This window comes from Pyrus communis, chromosome 4 (assembly GCF_041283825.1).
Source record: "Pyrus communis isolate YQ-2024b chromosome 4, ASM4128382v1, whole genome shotgun sequence".
Taxonomy (NCBI): Eukaryota; Viridiplantae; Streptophyta; class Magnoliopsida; order Rosales; family Rosaceae; genus Pyrus; species Pyrus communis.
The window spans coordinates 15,905,348-15,924,238 of NC_142568.1; the positions used below are offsets into that span (position 1 = coordinate 15,905,348).

Genomic DNA, 18,891 nt, shown 5'->3' on the forward strand with positions numbered 1-18,891 from the left:
AAACATGATTTGGATATGTAGGATCAACAAACCCCTATGGCTGCTTCATGTATACTTCTTCCTCAAGATCACCATGAAGGAAAGCATTCTTGACATCTAATTGTCTCAAGTTCCAATTCAATTGTGCTGCCAAAGCAAGAATTATCCTGACTGTAGTATGCCTGACCACTGGACTGAATGTCTGAGAGTAATCCAAGCCATCCTTTTGACTGAATCCTTGTGCCACCAATCGTGCTTTATACCTGGAAATAGTGCCATCTGAATTCCTTTTGATTTTGTAAACCCATTTACTCCCAATAACTTCTATATTTGATGGAAGAGGAACTAGTCTCCAAGTCCCTTGAGCCTTTAAGGCATCAAACTCCTCCTGCATAGTGTGTTGCCATTGAGGTACAGTTGATGCAGCTCAAAAGTGTTTTGGTTCTTCAATTTCTCCAATGTCAGCAAGGAAAGAGAAACCACAATAATCCATAGTAGTAGCAAAGACTAAAGAAGATTCAAGTTGAAGAGATGACAATTCAAGAAAACTTGCAAAAAAAGAAGAGTAATCCTGTCTTGGTGTAGCCCTTGTTTTAAGCCTTGTTTGAATTCCAATAGTCATATTTGAGACATCACAATTACTTGCCATGTCATTAGAAGAGGATAAGGGAAGAATTACTTGTAGTTGTGCAGGATCTAAGACAGGAAGCAAGGGAACTGTACTAATTGGGGTGGAAAGAGTAGGTGTTAATGCTGATTGTGTTTCAAATTCTTGCATTTCTGAGCCTTGATGTAAATGACTAGATACATGATAAGGAACTACAAAAGATGTTGATGAGGTATTCTCAGGCTGATGCATTGAAGATACAGTGTTCTCAACTTAACTTGGATGATCCATAGTATTATGAACTGAATTTCTCATTGGCATAAGGACAAGAATAAGCAATGGAACTGGTCGAGAACTAGTAGTAGCATATTGGTCTTTTTGTAATGACTTTGAAACTTTCGTAGAAGGAAACATAGTCTCAACAAAAATAACATGTCTTGAAATTATTGACTTGCTATTTATTGGGTTATAACAAATCACCCCTTTGTAGCCCATTGAATAGCCTAAAAAATACACATTTCAGACCTTGACTACAATTTATTGGCATTATATGGTCTTAACCAAGGATACACAGCACAACCAAACACCTTTAAGGACTTGATATCAGGTTGTTTAGTATATAGTCTATAATAAGGAGACTCCATAGAAGTAGACTTGCATGGCATTCTATTGATAAAAAATACAGAATGTGCACATGCATAATACCAGAACTCAATTGGTAAGTGAGCTGTGATCAGTAAAGTTATTGCAGTCTCTACGATATGTCGATGCTTCCTTTCAACCAAACCATTTTGTTGTGGGGTGTATGGACATGAGATCATATGTTCTATTCCTTTTGCACCAAGAAATGTTTTAAATGAGTGACTAACATACTCTCCTCCTCCATCTGATTGTATACATTTTATAGATATTCCAAACTGTGTATGGATGAAATTGTAAAATTTGACAAACACAAAAAAGAAATCTGATTTATTACACAATGGGAAAATCCAAGTGTACCATGTGTATTCATCAAGAAAAGTTACATAATATCTATATCCTTATGAGGACTTTACAGGAGATGGACCCCAAATGTGTGTATGAATTTTCTCAAAAGGTGAAGTACATTTATCAATCCTAGAAGAAAAGGGAAGTCTTGACATTTTACCCTTGACACAATGAGTACACATACTATGTTTATCATCTATATCAATTGATATACCAGACTGTTTCAACATCACAACTATTATTTCATTTGTAGGATGACCCATTCTTTGATGCCAGAGACTGGATTTTACCATTTGTCCAAGAAAACTGGATGACTGCTGAACTGCATATTGCACTCCTTTTGAACATTTGACTACAGGAATTTGAAACAGTTACCTGGGTCTACTCTTTCCGTGGTACAAAATTTCCCATGTCTTCTTGTCCTGCACAAAAAACTCATTTTCATCACAAATGAACCAACTATGGTTATCAACACATAGTTGTTGTACAGATAATAAACTTCTGGAAATATGTGGAACATGCAACACATTATTAAGAACAAGATCACTAGACTTAGTTTTCAGAATTGTGGAACCAGTATTAGCAATAGATAACCCTGTGCCATTGTCAACAGTTATTGTTTCGGAACCTTAGAATGGTGTAACTTGATTGAGAGAGTCAACATCGACAGTGATATGATGAAAAGCTCCAGAGTCAACTATCCAAGCATCATTAGGACTGAATTTTGTTGAATGTTGTGCAGCCATAGCATTGAAGGATGGTGGGGGTGGTTGTGCTTGATAAGCATAGTTACTTCTATGATAACATTCCAGAGCAGAATGACCCCTCTTTCCACATATCTGACACTCAACAATGAAACCTGGAGATGGCATAGTTGTATTCCTTCGAAAACAGTTCACTGCAGTATGACCCCTTTTATTACATATCTGACACTTAACCACCACATTGGATCGAGTATCATTATTCCTAGACCATGCATTAGACCCATTCTGCCTTGTAGTATTAGCTTGAAACCTAAAAGAACTACAAGAGTTAAAAGATTTGCGTTTATACCCACCATTCGACTTGAAATTGTTATTACCCTTGTAGCTCGAACCATTGAATGGCTTATGTCCAAACTGAGTCCTTGGACCAGTATTAGTACTCGTAAAACCAAATCCATAAGATGGTGGATAAAATGTTGAAGGATCAGGAGGAAATGGTTGTGAAAATTGTTGTGGAAATGGCTGCAAGTATGGTTGTGATGCAGGAAGAAATGGTTGTGCAGTTCCAAGATAATGAGACTGAGTTATAGTACCTCCAGTAGTTGATGGAATATGATTATGCCCTGCAGGATGAGATGTGGAACCAGACCCAGAAAAAGATCCAATACCAGAAGAATTCACACCATTAACATATAATGCTGACATATTTTGAGACAACAAGTTTATTTCACCCTCAATTTCCTTCTCAGCACCTAATAACTGTGCCCTGAATTCTTTCAAAGTAATAGATGACTCCCTAGCCAATATCACAATTCTTATAACAGAATACTCCTTAGGCAAACCCGCCAAGCTTGCAATTATAATGTCATTATCAGAAATCAACTCTCCAGCTGCAGTTAATTGATCCCTAATATTCTTCAATCGCAACAGATATTTATCAGCAGTATCTGTACCCTTTTGAATAGTGTGCAATTTAGTTTTAAGATGATTCACTCTAGACTTAGAAACTAATGCATACCTATCCACCAGATTATTCCAGGCCTCGAATGCAGTTCTACACCCCAAAACATACTCTATAGCCTCATCTGTAAGGGTTGCCAGTAACAGACTTAAAAACGCCATATTCATATACTCTCATTCAACATAGCCCGATGTAACCTCAGTTGCTATCCCTGATTCTGTATTAACCACATACTTTGGTGGACACCCTATTGTACCATCAAAATAGCCAAAAAGCTTATATCCTTTAAGAACTGATTGAAATTGGAACGCCCATTTGACAAAATTATCATCCCACAACTTTATAGTTAACATTCCCAGTAAATTCTCTACTTTGATCGATGAAGATGCCATCTTTAGACACCACTTCAGTAAGAATATCACTCAACAAAAAAATTGCACCAAGAAACACTAAAATCTTGATTTCTTAGGAGATTGACACTCCAAGAAAAAACCCAAAACTCAATGATGTAATCACAATCTTGTGAGAATGATACTCCAAGATTCACAAAAAGAAAAAAAAAATAACATTTTCGTCAACGAAAACTTCAATTCTTAGAGAATGATACTCCAAGATATACAGAAAGAATGATACTTTCTGAAATCAACACATCAAGAACGAAAAACTAATCCCAGATCTCATACAATACACAACTATCACAACTTCATAATATCCAACCACTATTGCATTACGAACAGAAACAATTTCACCTAATACACAACGCAAATGTCCCAAAATCTTCGACTTGCACAACTCCAGATCTGCAACCCACTCTGTGATCTCACAAATTCACCCAAAATCTGAAGTCTGTGCGATTCTAAACGCCAGCAACCCAGTCTTCTGACCTCTGAATTTCCAGAACACACACCGAATGACAGCAGAAGATTTCTTCAGGATCAGAAATGGTGACGAGCCAAGACCAGCGATGATACCATGTTAACAGAACTACAAATCTCTAAAGAACACAAAGATTAAATGGAAAGAGCGAAAATGGAAGAGTAAAGTATTCTCAGATTTATTAGTAATGAAGAATTCTTACAAAGCTTTCTTACTGAATGTGGAAGATCAAATGGTTATATGTACTAAAAAATCACAAACCACAATTACAATATTACCCTCTAACCTCCTTACTCAATTACCATATTATCCTCCTTAACAACCTCAATTCCCAACTACCTTTCTTTTAACTAACTTGACTCAGCCATGTGTCATTGGTTAATAGAAATAACTATTTACATGTAATGAACATTATTTATTTGTGAATCTCCACTAAAATATACAGTGATTAGTCATGAGTGGTCGTCCACCATGCGTACCAAGAAACCAAACGTCCCATTTTGAACAATATATATCATTCGTTACCAGATTCTTGAACAATATATGTCCACTCTATTTTCGCATTGGAACAAATATTTCAATTACATGATTATTTACTGTTCTTTGATGCACTTTTTTTTCAAAAAAAGGGTCAATGAAAATGAAATGGATAATGGTAATCTTGAAAGAAAATGAAACAGTTATTAGATAACATTCCAATAGGGTTTTAGCTATGTGAACAAATTAAATCCAATTATTGTTCTTTAGGACATAATACTAGTACTGATTTGCTCTAATTGGCATGCAAGCCCAAATGATCAAATCTTCCAAAAGGGAAAGAACAAAAAGCTGATCGAGTGTGGTGCCACGAAGCCATTTGAACAAATTGAGGATCTTTGCCGGCTATTTCACGTTGTGTGAATCGTGTTCTTTGGTTGAATTAATAGACCCTCACTTTTCATACGTTGTGGTTCAAATAGAAATCAAAAGGGACAAACTCTCATTTGTTTTCACTTTTCATCAAATATACTAAGCTGGTTAGCTAGTAGTACTGTAGTACTTTTGTTTTTTTATTGAAGAACCTGTAGTACTTTACTTCGCTGGCAATTTTATGTGTTAGAGTGCAATCTCAACTTTCAACGAGAAATTTGGTATCATGTTAGACAATTCTAAAACTGAGTTACCAATGTAGTACTCTATCAAATTTAACATAGATAAAAAATAAGGAAAACTAAAGGAAAGTTTAAAAAAACTTTAGTTTTAATGAAAAATGATAAAAATAAAAAAAACATAATCCAATGACGAACCTGAATTTGGTTGGTATTGTTGTGGGGGAGGCTATGGTGGCTGCATAGGCGTTGTATAGAACTGCTCATATGGCTGCCAATATTCTCCTTGTTGAGCCTCCTTGGCTTGGTTTTGTGAGCCCTGCACCAAAGAAATTAATTCATCAAGAATTTGATCATAATCTATTGACGAACCTGAGTTTGATTGGGCATATTGTATATGAGGTTGTGGTGGCTGCATAGGCATTGAATAGAACTCCTCATATGGCTGCCAATATCCTTTGTGTTGAACTTGTTGAGCTTCCCACCACATAGAGTTTGAATGATCACTCCAATCTCTTTGTGGACATTGATTTGCTTGATATTCTTGCCTATAAGAAGCACCAAATTTAGGGACACTTTGCATTGTGGACCCTTCGGCATACTGTGACAACTGAGAAGTAAGATTCGCTATTTGAGCTTGAAGATTAGCAGTTACCATGTCTTGCTTCTCTAGTACCTGAAATCAAAGAAATAAAACTAAATTAAATATCAAAAGAAAAATAAGCAAACAAAGGAATTAGCAATTTTACTAATCTCCAGCAACGGCGCCAAAATTTGGTGTGAAATATTCTAACACTCAAATTAAAACCCTATGATTGTAGTATGTGTAAGGAGGGATCGTTCTAGGCCGGGGATTAGAAGGGATGCTAATCTACTCAAATTAAACTCTAAAACACTAAACTAGGCTCAAAAACAGAAAAATAGACTCTAACAACTCAAAACAAACTAAAAAGACTTAAAACAGCACAAAATAATCAAATAGATTCAAACTAGACACTAAAGGATGATTTGGACGAAAATTACTTTTAACTTGACTCAAAACACTTAAAAACACAAGTTTGGACAAATTCTAACTAATTTGACACAACAAAGTAAAGGGGATTGGGTTTTGGACGAAATTAAAGTAAAAACAAACAGATTGTAAAGACTCTAAACCACTTGGACAAAATTGGGTGAAATATGGGTGATAAGCTAGCTAGAGGGTCCTTCTCCACACATGACACACTTGCATACAAATTGATTTCCAGTTGCTTTTCCAATAAACCATGAACCTCAACACCCCAGATTAACCGTGAACAGCACTAATTAACCCTCATATTTTCCTTAAGTCGTTCAATTGGATGGAATGCGCATCGGCAACCAAATTATTCTTCAATAGTTCCCTACATGAATAGCATAATAGAGATACAATCAAATATCATTAAGCTTTGTGAAAATCATAAGTATTGACAAGGCATTCGTGACTATGAACAACATGATACTCCTGCCAAAAATTTACTTAACACGATCGTGACTAGCAACCTCCACTATTTATAAATATAAGCTCATAACGATTAGGTGAAACTCCCTTATATTTTAGCATCAAATTCATGCATGAAAACTAAGCGAGCCCTCTTAATCAACACATAAGAATAAGTTCTTAATCAAACAGTTAAGTAAATTATATTCACGATTTATGAAATCACAACTGAAAGTAATCAATTCATAATGCAAATATAATCATGGTTTCAAAGTCTCCTCTAGCTAAAACAAGTTTAGCTCCTCATGTTCGCAAAACAAAGATAATTAAACTTAAACAATAAAAACAAAGATAGAATACACCTAGAAACACGCAGGTGGCTCCTCTTTCCTTCCTTGCTGCGCACAATGGGGATTAGTTTTAATGAAAAATGATAAAAAAAAAAATTATAATTTTAATGAAAAATGACAAATAAATGTGTAGTAAATAGTATAAAGAAAATGTAAAAATATAATTTTTCACTAAAAGTGAACAGTATCGAAGGTTTCATTAATACTCCCTAAAAAATAATAATTTATAAATTATAATAACAAGGCATACATATTCAAATTTGGATCCTCTTCGGATCCCCTCCCTGGGGATCTCAGGGATCAAGACACAAGGACAGTTCATCAAAAATCGTACGGCCATAATTAAATGCTTTTTACGCAAAACGAGATTATTTTACTTTTAAAAATATAAAAAGCATTTAATTGTAGCCACACAATATTTGATGAACAGTCCTTGTGCCTTGATCCCTGAGAGCCCCAGGGAGGAGATCCGGAGAGGATCCAAATTCATGCATTGATGACTTTTCAAAGACAAACCTGTCAATAAAGGTGCTGATCAGGTTAGGTTTGATTAAGAAATCAAACACGTTTGAAAGCATAAACAGAATCTCATCAAAGTGGAGAAAAAATTGAGTTTCAAGAGAGTTAAGTGGCGAAATTTGAATCTCAAAAGGAAAAGTAAGATTGAAGTTAAGTTTTCAGGGCCAAATAAATATTACTCTACACTTTGAAGCATGAAATTATTGATGAGAATAACCACATAAGATTCATCACCTCCTTGAGTAATTGAATAATAATAGAACTCTCCCGCAAACCCTAATTAGTAGGAGCGTAATTAAACATGAAAATTGATGCCATTAGCATCCACAAGAGAATCCAAGCTAAGTAATTGAAAAGGATTGATTATTGGATCGTATATATAATTATGGAAAGGTGTTACATTGGATTCATCCGACAGATGCTTTGGATAATATATGTTGATGCTGAGACTATATCTACACATGTCTTCATTTCTTTTGTTAAGATCCCAAACTATATGATATGAACTTTACGTGTACAATTTGTTCGTTGTAATGAAAACTAAGTCCTTTAACCTAAATTATGAAGTAGCAAAAATGTATTTATTCTCATAATACAGCAGAAACAGTTTTTTTCAAAAACAGCTCAGACTGTTAAATCCCATCAAAGAAAATAAGTTGTATTTTCTGGCCTTATTAGAAGTGCTTTTCTTTTTGCATCTACTGCTTTAATAATTAGACATGGCCTTGGTTGTTATTACAACTGATACCATGTGGAGCTCACAAGTCAAGTAATTTTGAAGTCATGTAGTCGAGTGGCAATCCAAGGAGCATTTGGGCTCAAATGTCAGTTTCAGGCCTATGACCCAACATTGCCAAGAGAACTTTGCTGTGAAATGAAAATAGATTTATGTTCCATTAAAATCCAAACTAAAAAACATTAAATTCCAGAAATTGGTTAACTAAATCTACCCAACCACCACACCAACCGACCAATTTACATGAATCCCCAATCCGATACCCAACAAACTAACCCCCGAACCCGTACAGAGTCCTGCCCTGCCTCTTGAGCGCATAGACGACGTCCATCGCAGTCACAGTCTTCCTCCGGGCGTGCTCGGTGTAAGTCACGGCATCCCGGATCACATTCTCCAAGAAGATCTTGAGCACTCCACGGGTCTCCTCGTAGATGAGGCCGCTGATACGCTTGACGCCGCCACGGCGAGCCAGACGGCGGATGGCGGGCTTGGTGATACCCTGGATGTTGTCCCTCAGGACCTTTCTGTGCCTCTTGGCTCCTCCCTTGCCTAGCCCCTTGCCTCCCTTGCCGCGTCCAGTCATTGCCGCGGAAATGAAATTAGGGTTTGATTTGGGATCCAATATTCGAATTGAGGGAGAGTTACTGCGTCGGACAGGTCAGGTGGAGGGGGTTTATATAGAGAGGTTTGGGAGCTTTGATACGTGGGTTGTGTTTCTTTACGTGAGATTTGGGGGGAACGTGAGGACTGTTGGATTGGGCGCAATCGACGGTTAAGGGTTGCGATCCGTGCCGTGGGTTTGGGTGATGGGGGACCGTGGATTGTGTTTGGTTCGACGATTGGTGCGGAGTTTGTAGATGCTTTGCGGATTGTGGGTTCACGAGAATCAATGACGTGGCGGGCTTTGTGTGTTTTCGATAATAATGACCGTGAACCGTTGGATATAAGCGTTATCTACGTCCGAGAAATCGGGGCGACTTGGATTGAGTTGATGCTTGAAAATGGTTCAAGTTCAACTGCAAGATTGAAAATCCCTCCAATTGATGTCTGAATACCAAACGAGACCTCAAGGACAAACGACTCATTTCCCTCATTGTTCAAGAAAATTTGTACGTAATTTAACTCTGCGGCAAATCCGTATTTGCCGCAGAGTTCCAAATTTGCAGAGAAGAAATTAGACGAGTGAAGGAAATAAGTCATTATTGTTGAATTGCAATGATTAGTCTACATGGGTTACAAAAGCACTGCAAATAATCACGACAATACAACGATTCACTTAAATCCAATGCGTAGAGTAGAAACGATAGATCCGAGTTCAGGCTGTCTCCTATACATACTCGTGCAGTTTTCCAAAATGGTTATCATCGAGTAGCGGTCAGCTTGACATGAGTTAACAGCCTCTAATCTCTCCCATGCGTGTTGGAATCCCTGCAAAAATAACCGACACGTGCCTCTTTGCCTTTAGTACGCCCCAAACTTCTTGAGATTCTTGTTCCAACCCGTAACCTGTGTTCAGATTCTACAATGACAAAGTCAAACGTTAAACTGGTGATTCTTGTCAACGTAACTTGAATTTTTTTGAGATTGTATTCAGCTCACTTTGGATACCAACAATTCTTACAACAAGGTCGGAAATGAGTCTAAAATCTTGCTAGAAAACCAACCTCTATTATCGTATTCTGCTTTTCTGAGACCCAGATTTGCTGCCTGAAAACATGTGACGCATGCAATAATCGGCATGTATTACAGTAAACCAAACCAAGAAGCAGATTAAATCCACAAAACGGTAGAGGAATCTATAGAGTCAGTAATCAATGAAAGAAACCCGGAAATCACCAAGTTAAAATCAGTATCAAACCCCGAGTTGCAGTTTATTCTATTGATATATCGCCAGCTAGAGAATAGCAGAAGCAGTCAACTGTAAACGCTACTATGTTTAGGAGGGAAAAGAGTTGCCAGCTAAATACGGTTTATAAGGGACAAACCTCTTGATGGTGTTACTACAGGTCGGTCATCCTGAATTCCAGTAATGTTACGATCCTAAAAATAAAACCCAAGAGAGTGTCAATGTGCCTTCAAGCTAATAATTAGTCAGACTACAAAATTATGGAAGTAGACATAAATTATAAAAAGAAATTATGTAGCAAACCCCCCTACATAGTGTGGTACGAGTACGACTCAAAAGAGTTATTTTTCTTTTTGGATAAGTTGGTGTAATTTTGATAAATCAAACCCTACTACATATTTTCCACCTATCCACCAGTGAGTGTGCAGCATACATAGTTGCAGGCGAAAGCTAACATAAAAGGAAAATGAATAAAGCAAGAAAGGAAAGGTAGGGAAAAACCAAGTCATAGACTGCCGCTTGATTCCGCCAGAACTCCATGGTGGGTAGAAGTAGTCTCCCTGCAACATAGAGAAATCACATTTTTATAACTTTCATTGTTTGCTGATACACTGTCACAAACAAAATCAATTAAACAAAGTGATATTGACAAAAAATAATAAATAAATAGAACAGTACAAATTAAAATTCTGTTGTTTTAACAAAATACAAAACTGAAACTACCACAGAGACATGTTTCAAATGCTATGAACCATTCATTTGAACAGAAGTGTGCATCCAAAGTTCCCAAAGTTCCCTCATATATCTAGCCATGGTAACTATAACTGGGCTTGTGTATTTCATTTGGTGATGATATTAACTGACAGACTAAGGATAAATATAGTAAAAGAAAAGTAGAACCGTTGTGTGATTGAATGTGTGTGAAAGGGAGAGAGAGAGAGAGAGAGTCGCACAAACTCACCTGTTCTGGACCGTTTCAAATTCAAAGATTCTGGAGAAATGATAGACACTTTCTGGTTCTCCTCTGGAGTGGGAGATTCCTAAGCAGACGTTAAAAAGTCAACATAAATGTGATAATAACAAGACCATTGGAGATACATGAAAATTAACTTGCTAGCCAGCTTACCAAAGCATCAAAGGTTGTTTTCCTCTTAGCTTTCTTCCTGGGTGTGTTTTCCTTCTTGGCATCAGTTTTTCCTTCTCCAACTGCAATATTTGCAGTTTTTCTCTTACTCTTTTTACTGGATGTGTTTTCTGCTTTGGAGTCAATTTGTCCTTCTCCAACTACAATATTGGTAGTTTTTCTCTTACTCATTTTTCTGGGTGTGTTTTCTGTTTTGGCGTCAATTCGTCCTTCTCCAACTACAATATTGGTAGTTCTTCTCCTAGTTTTCTTCCTGGATGTGTTTTCTGTTATGGCGTCAACTGCCCCTTCTCCAACTGCAATATGAATTTGTCAGTTTGATTAGTTCAAGAGAAGGCCAGAGGGTGAAAAAGCTTATCAAATTGTTCCCAGCATGCACCCTACCTTGAGCTGTTAGTCCCTGTTTTCCAATGCCGGTGGGCTCCAAATCTTCTAGACAGTCAAAATCTAGTCTTTTTATCACGTTCCCGCCGTTTGGTTCTTGAAGCTCTGAATCTGAAGGCTGGGACATACTTCTCCCTCCTACTTCACAACAATCATTTTTTGAAGTGTCGCCCAGAGTTTTAGGGACTGGGGGCACAAAATCCACTATAGTTGGTTCTTGAAGCTCAGGATCTGAAGGACGGGACATACTTCCCCCTCCTACTTCACAATTATCATTTTGTGAAGTGTTGCTTAAAGTTTTAGAGACTGCCGGAACAGAATCCAAAGTAGTTGGTTCTTGAAGTTCAGGATCTGAAGGACAAGACATACTTCTCCCTCCTACTTCACAATTACCATTTTGTGAACAGCTCACAGTTTTAGCAACTGCTGGAACAGAATCCACTGTACTTGGTTCTTGAAGCTCAGAAGCGGAAGGATGGGACATAGTCCTCCCCTTCCCCTTATAATTGTCATTTTCTAAAGTGTTGCTCGCAGTTTTAGAGACTGCTGGAAGTGGAAGAGTATCCACTGTATTTCTCTCACAGTTCAATCCACTTTCCAGCATTTGCTTCTCTTTCCCCTTACTACTTAAAAGATTTGACAAACTTCTGAACAGTTCACCCAAAGAAAGTCTTGGATCTTCCTCTGATATGTCCACTTTCTCTCCAGACTGAGTAGTTGCAACTGATGCTCCACCAAGGTTCTCAATGGCCTCTGACGCCACACTAGTTTTTGTAATCTTCTTCTTCGTAAAGCATCTGGATACGGGTTTCTTCTGATTGCTTTCCAGATTCGTTGGTCTACCAATACCCTGAAAATCTCCTGACCCAAAATTCGCTCTTCCTGTTTGCTCCTCAGCAGCATGCTTGGGCATGTCATCAATCTTTGTGTCATCAACAGCGACATTTATAAACGGCTTAGAAGATTGCTTTGTAACTTCAACATCATGCCTATCTTCAGAAGAGAGCTGCTCATGTGGAGGTTCTTCCAGATCAAAATGCACAGCAGTTGGAGCAGAACTTTCTGTGCCTGCATCCACTCCTGAGAAAGAGAGAAAATATTTAAATGACTAATGTAGAAAATTAGTTTGCAAAGAAAATTTAGGAATGAATAGTACACATTTGGATATTTTAATGTGTTACTTCTTGGAGGAGCAGCTAACTTGCCTGAATGAGAAGTACTTTCAGGACCAGCTCCAGCAATGCTAGAATCTCCTCCAAAGAACTTTACAACACATTGTTCCCAGTCAGGAGGAAAGCCAAAAACAAAATGACTAAAAACCTGTTTAGGATCAGCCGCAAACATCATTTGGCAATGTCCCAAATTTTAATGATATAAGATGGAATCCCAAACTTGTAACTTGTGAGAATATGTTATGCAACAAAAAAAAATTACAGGTCGACCCTTCTACTGGTTAGTAGGGCTCGTAGCACGAACAAGCAAAGCAACGGCTGAATTGGCCAAAGTAAATTTACTAGACTTTGATACAGACACATTGAGTGCTCATCATTCACTTGTGCTTGTAAAACCAAGACAAAGGGTAATTTCACATTCTCCATAATTATACTTAATGCCGATATTCATAGCTAATATTCTAAGTTACCACTAATTGATTGTTCAAAGCATCAATATCCCAATATGTATCCGAATTAATGACGGTTCCCAATACTCAGTAACTACAGCATTTGTGAGTCCCCAACACTCTCAAATGCATATATTTTTCAACATATCCAGTCAAACCCAAAATTCAAAACTAAATTTGTACCAAAAAACATTAAAAAACAATATTCGCAATGTCAAACAAATTCAGTAAAGAAGAGCAATATTAACAACTATCGAGTACTACCTCAGACGGAAACCCATTTTCGATAGTCTTCTGCTCGTTTATGAACCCTTTGATGGCTACACAGATGCCATCCACCGTCTCCAGAGTGAAAATATCGAATCTTTTACTTATTGGTGCAGACGAAAACACTCTCCTGGCTTCGTTCCTGAAATTCAACAGCACAATTAACAATTAAGTCCTTCAAAAACAGAATTATAAAAACTAAGAGCTCAAAATAATCAAATTACAAAAATCAAAATAATAAAACCCTAGAACAGTGAAATGTATCTCACTCTCTAGAAGTCACGCCGGCGACGGCTAGCCCCTTCCCACCGACGTCATTTTCGGCTATAATCAACCACCAATCGTTCAGACATACCTTTAGAAATTCAAAAGCGAAATAGGGTAAAAATATTTTTCAATAGTTATAAATACACACACACATACATACGAAATGACAGAAATTAAGTTGTGGAGAAGTAGATAAAGGAGTTACTGTTTTCTGAAAGTAGGAGCCATCAGCATTGTCGCCGCTGTGGACGGTTGGGTTCGCGGCAGGAGTGGAAGCCATGGCTCATGAGAGTGAAGCTCGGGTAATGTGTCAATCGGGAAAGACGAAAATAGGGCGCGATTGTTATATTTTTTTTTTGGGAATGCCTCATTTTACAATTTTAAAGTTTTTTTGTTTTCAACATTTGGTATATGAAATTTGTTTTGTCCTAGTCTGGTACCTAAAGTTGTAATTTTGCGACACTTTCATACATCCGTTAAGTTTTCCGTTAGAACCTCTGCAACTCACACCCTCCCTTTTCTCCTCTGCAACCCCTACCCACCCACCCTCCCTCCCTTCTCTCCTCTGCAACCTGCACCACCCTCGCTCATCTCCTCTGCAACCCACACCCACCTCTCCTACCTCACCTCACCCCCACTCCCTCCCTTCTTTCTTCTGCCCCCACCCAACGCTCTATACCTAACCTACATCCACCCTCTTCACCTCCCCTCCCTTCTCTTTCCTCCATCCTCTTCACCTTCACCCTTTGCAAAAACCCTAGTCCCCAAAGTCTAAGGAACAAAAATTCGAAATACGATCCGGAGTAGCTACGGTTCGCGAGCCACTTGAGGAGAGAGAAGAACTGAAGCAAGGGAGCCACCACGTGCCATTGTCGGAGTCCAGTGGGGTGGTGGCAGGGGCTAGAAATGCTCAAGAATCGGTTAGTAATTGGGAATTTATCCAAAATTGGGATTTGGGTCAACTGGGTTTTTGATGAATTTCATAAATTGGATAGGTTTCTTGTTGAATTGGAATTCCATTGGGTGGGATTTTGTTGAGTTGGGTGCGTGGGGAGGGTGGGTACGGATTGCAAAGGAGAGAATGGAGGGTGGTGTAGGTTGCAGAAGAGAGAAGGGAGGGAAGGGGTGCAAGTTGCAGAAGAGAGAAGGAAAGGAGAGCGTGTGGGGGGATGAGGTAGGAGATGGATGGGTTTTTTTTATTTTCTTTGTGTTTTTGTATATTTATTTTATTTAATATTCAAGTTGGCTCAAATTAACATGTGATGTCCAGTTGTTGTCCACGTGGGTGCCATATCATCAGTTAAAATAAGTTCTAACGAAAAACTTAACAGATGTATGAAAGTGTCCCAGAATTATAACTTTAGGGTACCAGATTAGGACGAAAAAATTTCATGTACCAAATGTTGAAAACCAAGAAACTTTAGGGTAGTAAACTGAGATAAACCCTATTTTTTAAGAGTAAATTGCAGTAATGGTCCCTTAACTTTAACTCAATTGAAGCAATTGTCATTCAACTAAAAATTCATTACCATTGGTCTCTCCACTCATCAAAATGTGCAGTTATGGTTTCTCAACTAAAAATTCATTACCATTGGTCCCTTAACTTTAATCCAACTGGAGAAATTATCCTTCAACTTGAACCCAATTATATCAATGGTTCTTCCGACATAACTCATTTTGACAAAATTCTAACAACGTTGACAAAAATGACCATAGTCAGACGTTTTGATAAGTTGAGGGACCCCAATTGTAGCAATGGTCCTTCCAACATAACTCATTTTGACAAAATTTTGACGAAATTGACTATAACTACATATTTTGATGAATTGAGGAATCAATAGTAATAGATTTTTAGTTGAAAGATCATTGCTCCGATTTAATTAAAATTTAGAGACCATTGCTACAATTTACTCATTTTTTTATAAAAATAAACAATCGATGCAATTTTAACATGTAAAAAAATTTCTTTACATAATTAATTATATTTATTTCAACATATTATTATATCTTTATCAATGCAATTGTGTGTAGATTTCATGAGAGATGAAAATTTAAAATTACATTGTTGAGAGCATTTTTCCTTACTACCATTCAATTTAGTGGATATTCGTCTTCCTATCAACAGATTGTCATGTATCCTCCCACTAAATTAATAGAATTAACTTTAATATTAAATATTTTTAAAAAGTATTAAAAAAATAAATTAAGCATTTGACCCAGCACTAAGCGTAGATAAGTGTACCGTCCTCCCCTTCCTCTCCCTTCGACCCAACAGCCGCCGCCACACATCTCCCAATCTCAACAACGGAGACTAACACCCATCCACTTTGCTAGCGCAATCGCCGCTGCCACCTTCCATGCCTTATTTATTAAATGGAAAAAAATGCAAAAGTGCATCATATATCTCCTCATGAAGATGCTTTAACCGAACTGCAAATTATTTGTACTATTTTATTAAATTAAAAAAGGAAAAAAATAATTTCGAACAAATACCACTTGAACGGTTTCAACGTAGTCCTCTTTTGTTGTTGTAAATCATGAACATTTACTTCACAAAGAATTATGCCTTAGTGGTAGCTCTTTCTAATGTTGCAGAAGTTCAAAGTTTTTTTATTTTTTTAGCAACGGAGAAGGATAAATAATCATCGTCGATAAATTAAAAAAATGTTCATGTTTCAAGTGAATTCTTTTCAATCTACATGACTAGTGACTACTACACCTAATATTGACTAAGAGTCAAATGTGATAACATCGATAAGTAAGGGCATATGTTTACATACATTTTTACGTATGCAAATGATATTGGATCAATGTACAATGATACCTAATTAATCGAGTATAAGATAGACAAGGCTCATATTATTTGAATCCAAATGAGGAATTCAAAGAAAATTTCATACATGCCTTTCATTTCTCGTTCATTCAAAGTCTGTTTAATACACTTTCAAATCATACAAAAATCTAGAGAATTGGTAGAGTGGTCGAAACTCGAAAGCGATTATAACTTGTACAATTCTAAATAAAGTGTAACGATCATGTGATTGAGATGAAAAAATTTCCTCATCTATTTATTAAAAATATATTTCTTGTGGACATGTAGTCATCCAGTGGCTGTAGTTTAGTGGTAAGAATTCCACGTTGTGGCCGTGGAGACCTGGGCTCGAATCCCAGCAGCCACACTTTATATTTTCTTCATTTTTCCCTTTTTAATTCTCAACGGCTCTGCACAATACGACGTCGTTGCCCAAACTGCTTTATATCAGCACGTTCCTTTTCCTCAATGCACAACACAAACAGCACCTCTTCACTCTCTCGGAAGGCTTCGTCTACCTTCGTCGCTGACCGAGTAATCGACTCCAAAAACTGTTAGATTCTCGATCTCTTTCTCAATTCTTTGAATTATGAACGCTTCGATCGCTAAGATCTCGAAATTCGTTATTCCAATTCGAAATTTTTGTGTTGTTTTGCTAAGCAGATGCGGTTTTGTTTATTTGTTTCGTCGATGTATTTCTGTGCGCAGTCACTTGGAATTTTTTTTGCGCCTCCTGGTTATGGGTTTTGAATTTGAAAGAATCCAGTTTTAATGCAGTGGGGGTTTGGAAATTGGATGCTTAGCTGAATACGGATACGAAATTAAGCATTTTATTTTTTTGCTAGTGCAAGTCTATGGTGAAGAAGGAGGGGTAATTCAAGGGAAGCATAAAATTTTCTAATCGCTGTATGGCGTGGAGAATTTAAGTGTAATGGGTGTTTTATGATTTAGAAAATGTTGCCATAGGAACAAAATTGGGAATGAATATTTGTAGTAATGTGAGTTATTCACATGAAAGGTTTAGTTGGGTTTGATTTTCTGTTTTCTTACAACACTAAGCGTTTCCGACCAATTTACAAGTTATAAACACAACCCGATTTCCTCTATATGCTTTATTTGTTGATTTACACTAGTTTCTGGGATGTGGCTTGTTTTATGGTTGATAGTTTTCCAACTATGGTTTTGAGTTTGAACTTCATTTAGATGTGATCTTTTTGGTGGGTCAACTAGGGCACGTTTGATAATCATTTCGTTTTTGGTTTTGAATTTTCATTTTATGTGCTTTAGATAGAGGAAAAGTATGTGGGAGAAACGAGGAGTGGGGAGGGATGAAGGGAGGTGATGGGAGCGAGGATGGAGAGAAGGGAGAATATATGAAAACAGAAGCTTGAAAGTGAAAACAACTTAAAAATTGTTTACAGTTTTTGGGTTTTAGTTTTCATTTGGTGTGTCATTCCCTACACATTCCTTTCACATTTATTCCCCATCCTTTCTTCACCTTTATTCAATTCTCCCCACATGCTTTTCCTACTCAATTCAATTCCTCCTCGATTCACTTACTCTCAATTTGACTACGGATTAGTAAACGTGCCATTAGTGTTTCTAACAAGTGTGTGTAGGATAACCTATTTAACAAGTATTTCACATGATAGTATGATGCTGAGGAACACTGAATCCATCTGCTGAACCTTCTAGTTTTTCCATTTTGATGTGACAGGTTATGGATGATCAGGACCTGGGCTTCTTTGCCAATTTTCTCGGCATCTTCATATTTCTACTGGTAATAGCGTATCATTTTGTGATGGCCGACCCAAAATATGAAGGCAACTAACGACCTGTTTCTTTTTCATGTATTTGCAATGAATTTTCTCGCGACTCATGGAGTTACGCTATTAATTTTGTAGCGTGAACTATTTCAGAATGGATACAACTTGATTTAGTGAGAAGTTTTGGTATACAATATGACCGTGTGCTGTTATACACAAGATTTTCTTTCTCTAGTTTATCTGTGGCTCATATTTAGTTTTCAACGCCTTTGCATTGTTAAGGGTGTGGACCGTGTTCGGACTATGTTTTGAAGGTTACCATTGGCTGTGGTAGTGAATCAAGTGATCCGTTGTTCGTAGAAAGTGCGAAAAGCACATTTTAGGGTTCATGGAAAAGAACATTCCTTTTGGTGAATATTCAGCAAGATATAGGGAAATTACAATGTGTACTGAGGTCAATGGAATATTGAAAAATCTAATGGCATTTGCCAATCTGTTAGATGTATTGTCAAGGCTAA

At 37.3% G+C, this 18,891-nt stretch overlaps 2 protein-coding genes, 1 non-coding gene and 1 pseudogene across 4 annotated transcripts; 2 read left to right on the top strand and 2 right to left on the bottom strand.

Moving 5' to 3' along the window:
• Positions 1 to 8,393: 8,393 nt before the first annotated feature.
• LOC137723266 (histone H4) lies at positions 8,394 to 8,926 on the bottom strand. Its single transcript, XM_068462420.2, has one exon. It carries the CDS (start codon positions 8,847 to 8,849, stop codon positions 8,538 to 8,540), a length of 312 nt encoding a protein of 103 aa, XP_068318521.1. The 5' UTR covers positions 8,850 to 8,926; the 3' UTR covers positions 8,394 to 8,537.
• A 523-nt stretch (positions 8,927 to 9,449) lies between these two features.
• On the bottom strand, positions 9,450 to 14,181 carry LOC137722789 (dentin sialophosphoprotein-like protein). 2 transcript variants are annotated; one of them, XM_068461878.2, is made up of 11 exons: positions 14,001 to 14,181; positions 13,798 to 13,883; positions 13,526 to 13,670; positions 12,846 to 12,903; positions 11,641 to 12,720; positions 11,239 to 11,552; positions 11,074 to 11,152; positions 10,614 to 10,672; positions 10,252 to 10,306; positions 9,931 to 9,973; positions 9,450 to 9,785 (listed from the first exon to the last, which is right to left on the bottom strand). In XM_068461878.2, the coding sequence occupies exons 1-10, from the start codon at positions 14,073 to 14,075 to the stop codon at positions 9,936 to 9,938; spliced, it is 1,989 nt and encodes a 662-aa protein (XP_068317979.2). In that variant the 5' UTR covers positions 14,076 to 14,181; the 3' UTR covers positions 9,450 to 9,785; positions 9,931 to 9,935. The 2 variants fall into 2 exon arrangements, with proteins under 2 accessions (XP_068317979.2, XP_068317978.2); XM_068461877.2 differs by having other exon boundaries at positions 12,846 to 12,960.
• Positions 14,182 to 16,902: 2,721 nt separating this feature from the next.
• TRNAH-GUG (transfer RNA histidin (anticodon GUG)) lies at positions 16,903 to 16,974 on the top strand. The gene has a single exon. It is a non-coding gene; the product is annotated as a tRNA-His (tRNA).
• A 1,341-nt stretch (positions 16,975 to 18,315) lies between these two features.
• On the top strand, positions 18,316 to 18,607 carry LOC148697530 (dolichyl-diphosphooligosaccharide--protein glycosyltransferase subunit 4A pseudogene; annotated as a pseudogene).
• The last annotated feature ends 284 nt before the right edge of the window (positions 18,608 to 18,891 follow it).

What these genes read in the sequence shown, in the direction of transcription:
- LOC137723266 (XM_068462420.2), bottom strand. Translation starts at nt 8,849, where the DNA reads ATGACTGGACGCGGCAAGGGAGGCAAGGGGCTAGGCAAGGGAGGAGCC.
- LOC137722789 (XM_068461877.2), bottom strand. Translation starts at nt 14,075, where the DNA reads ATGGCTTCCACTCCTGCCGCGAACCCAACCGTCCACAGCGGCGACAAT. An exon ending in GCCGGCGTGACTTCTAGAGA is followed by an intron (nt 13,671 to 13,797) that starts GTGAGATACATT and finishes GTTGAATTTCAG; the next exon opens with GAACGAAGCCAGGAGAGTGT. An exon ending in TTTGAAACGGTCCAGAACAG is followed by an intron (nt 10,673 to 11,073) that starts GTGAGTTTGTGC and finishes TCTATGTTGCAG; the next exon opens with GGAGACTACTTCTACCCACC.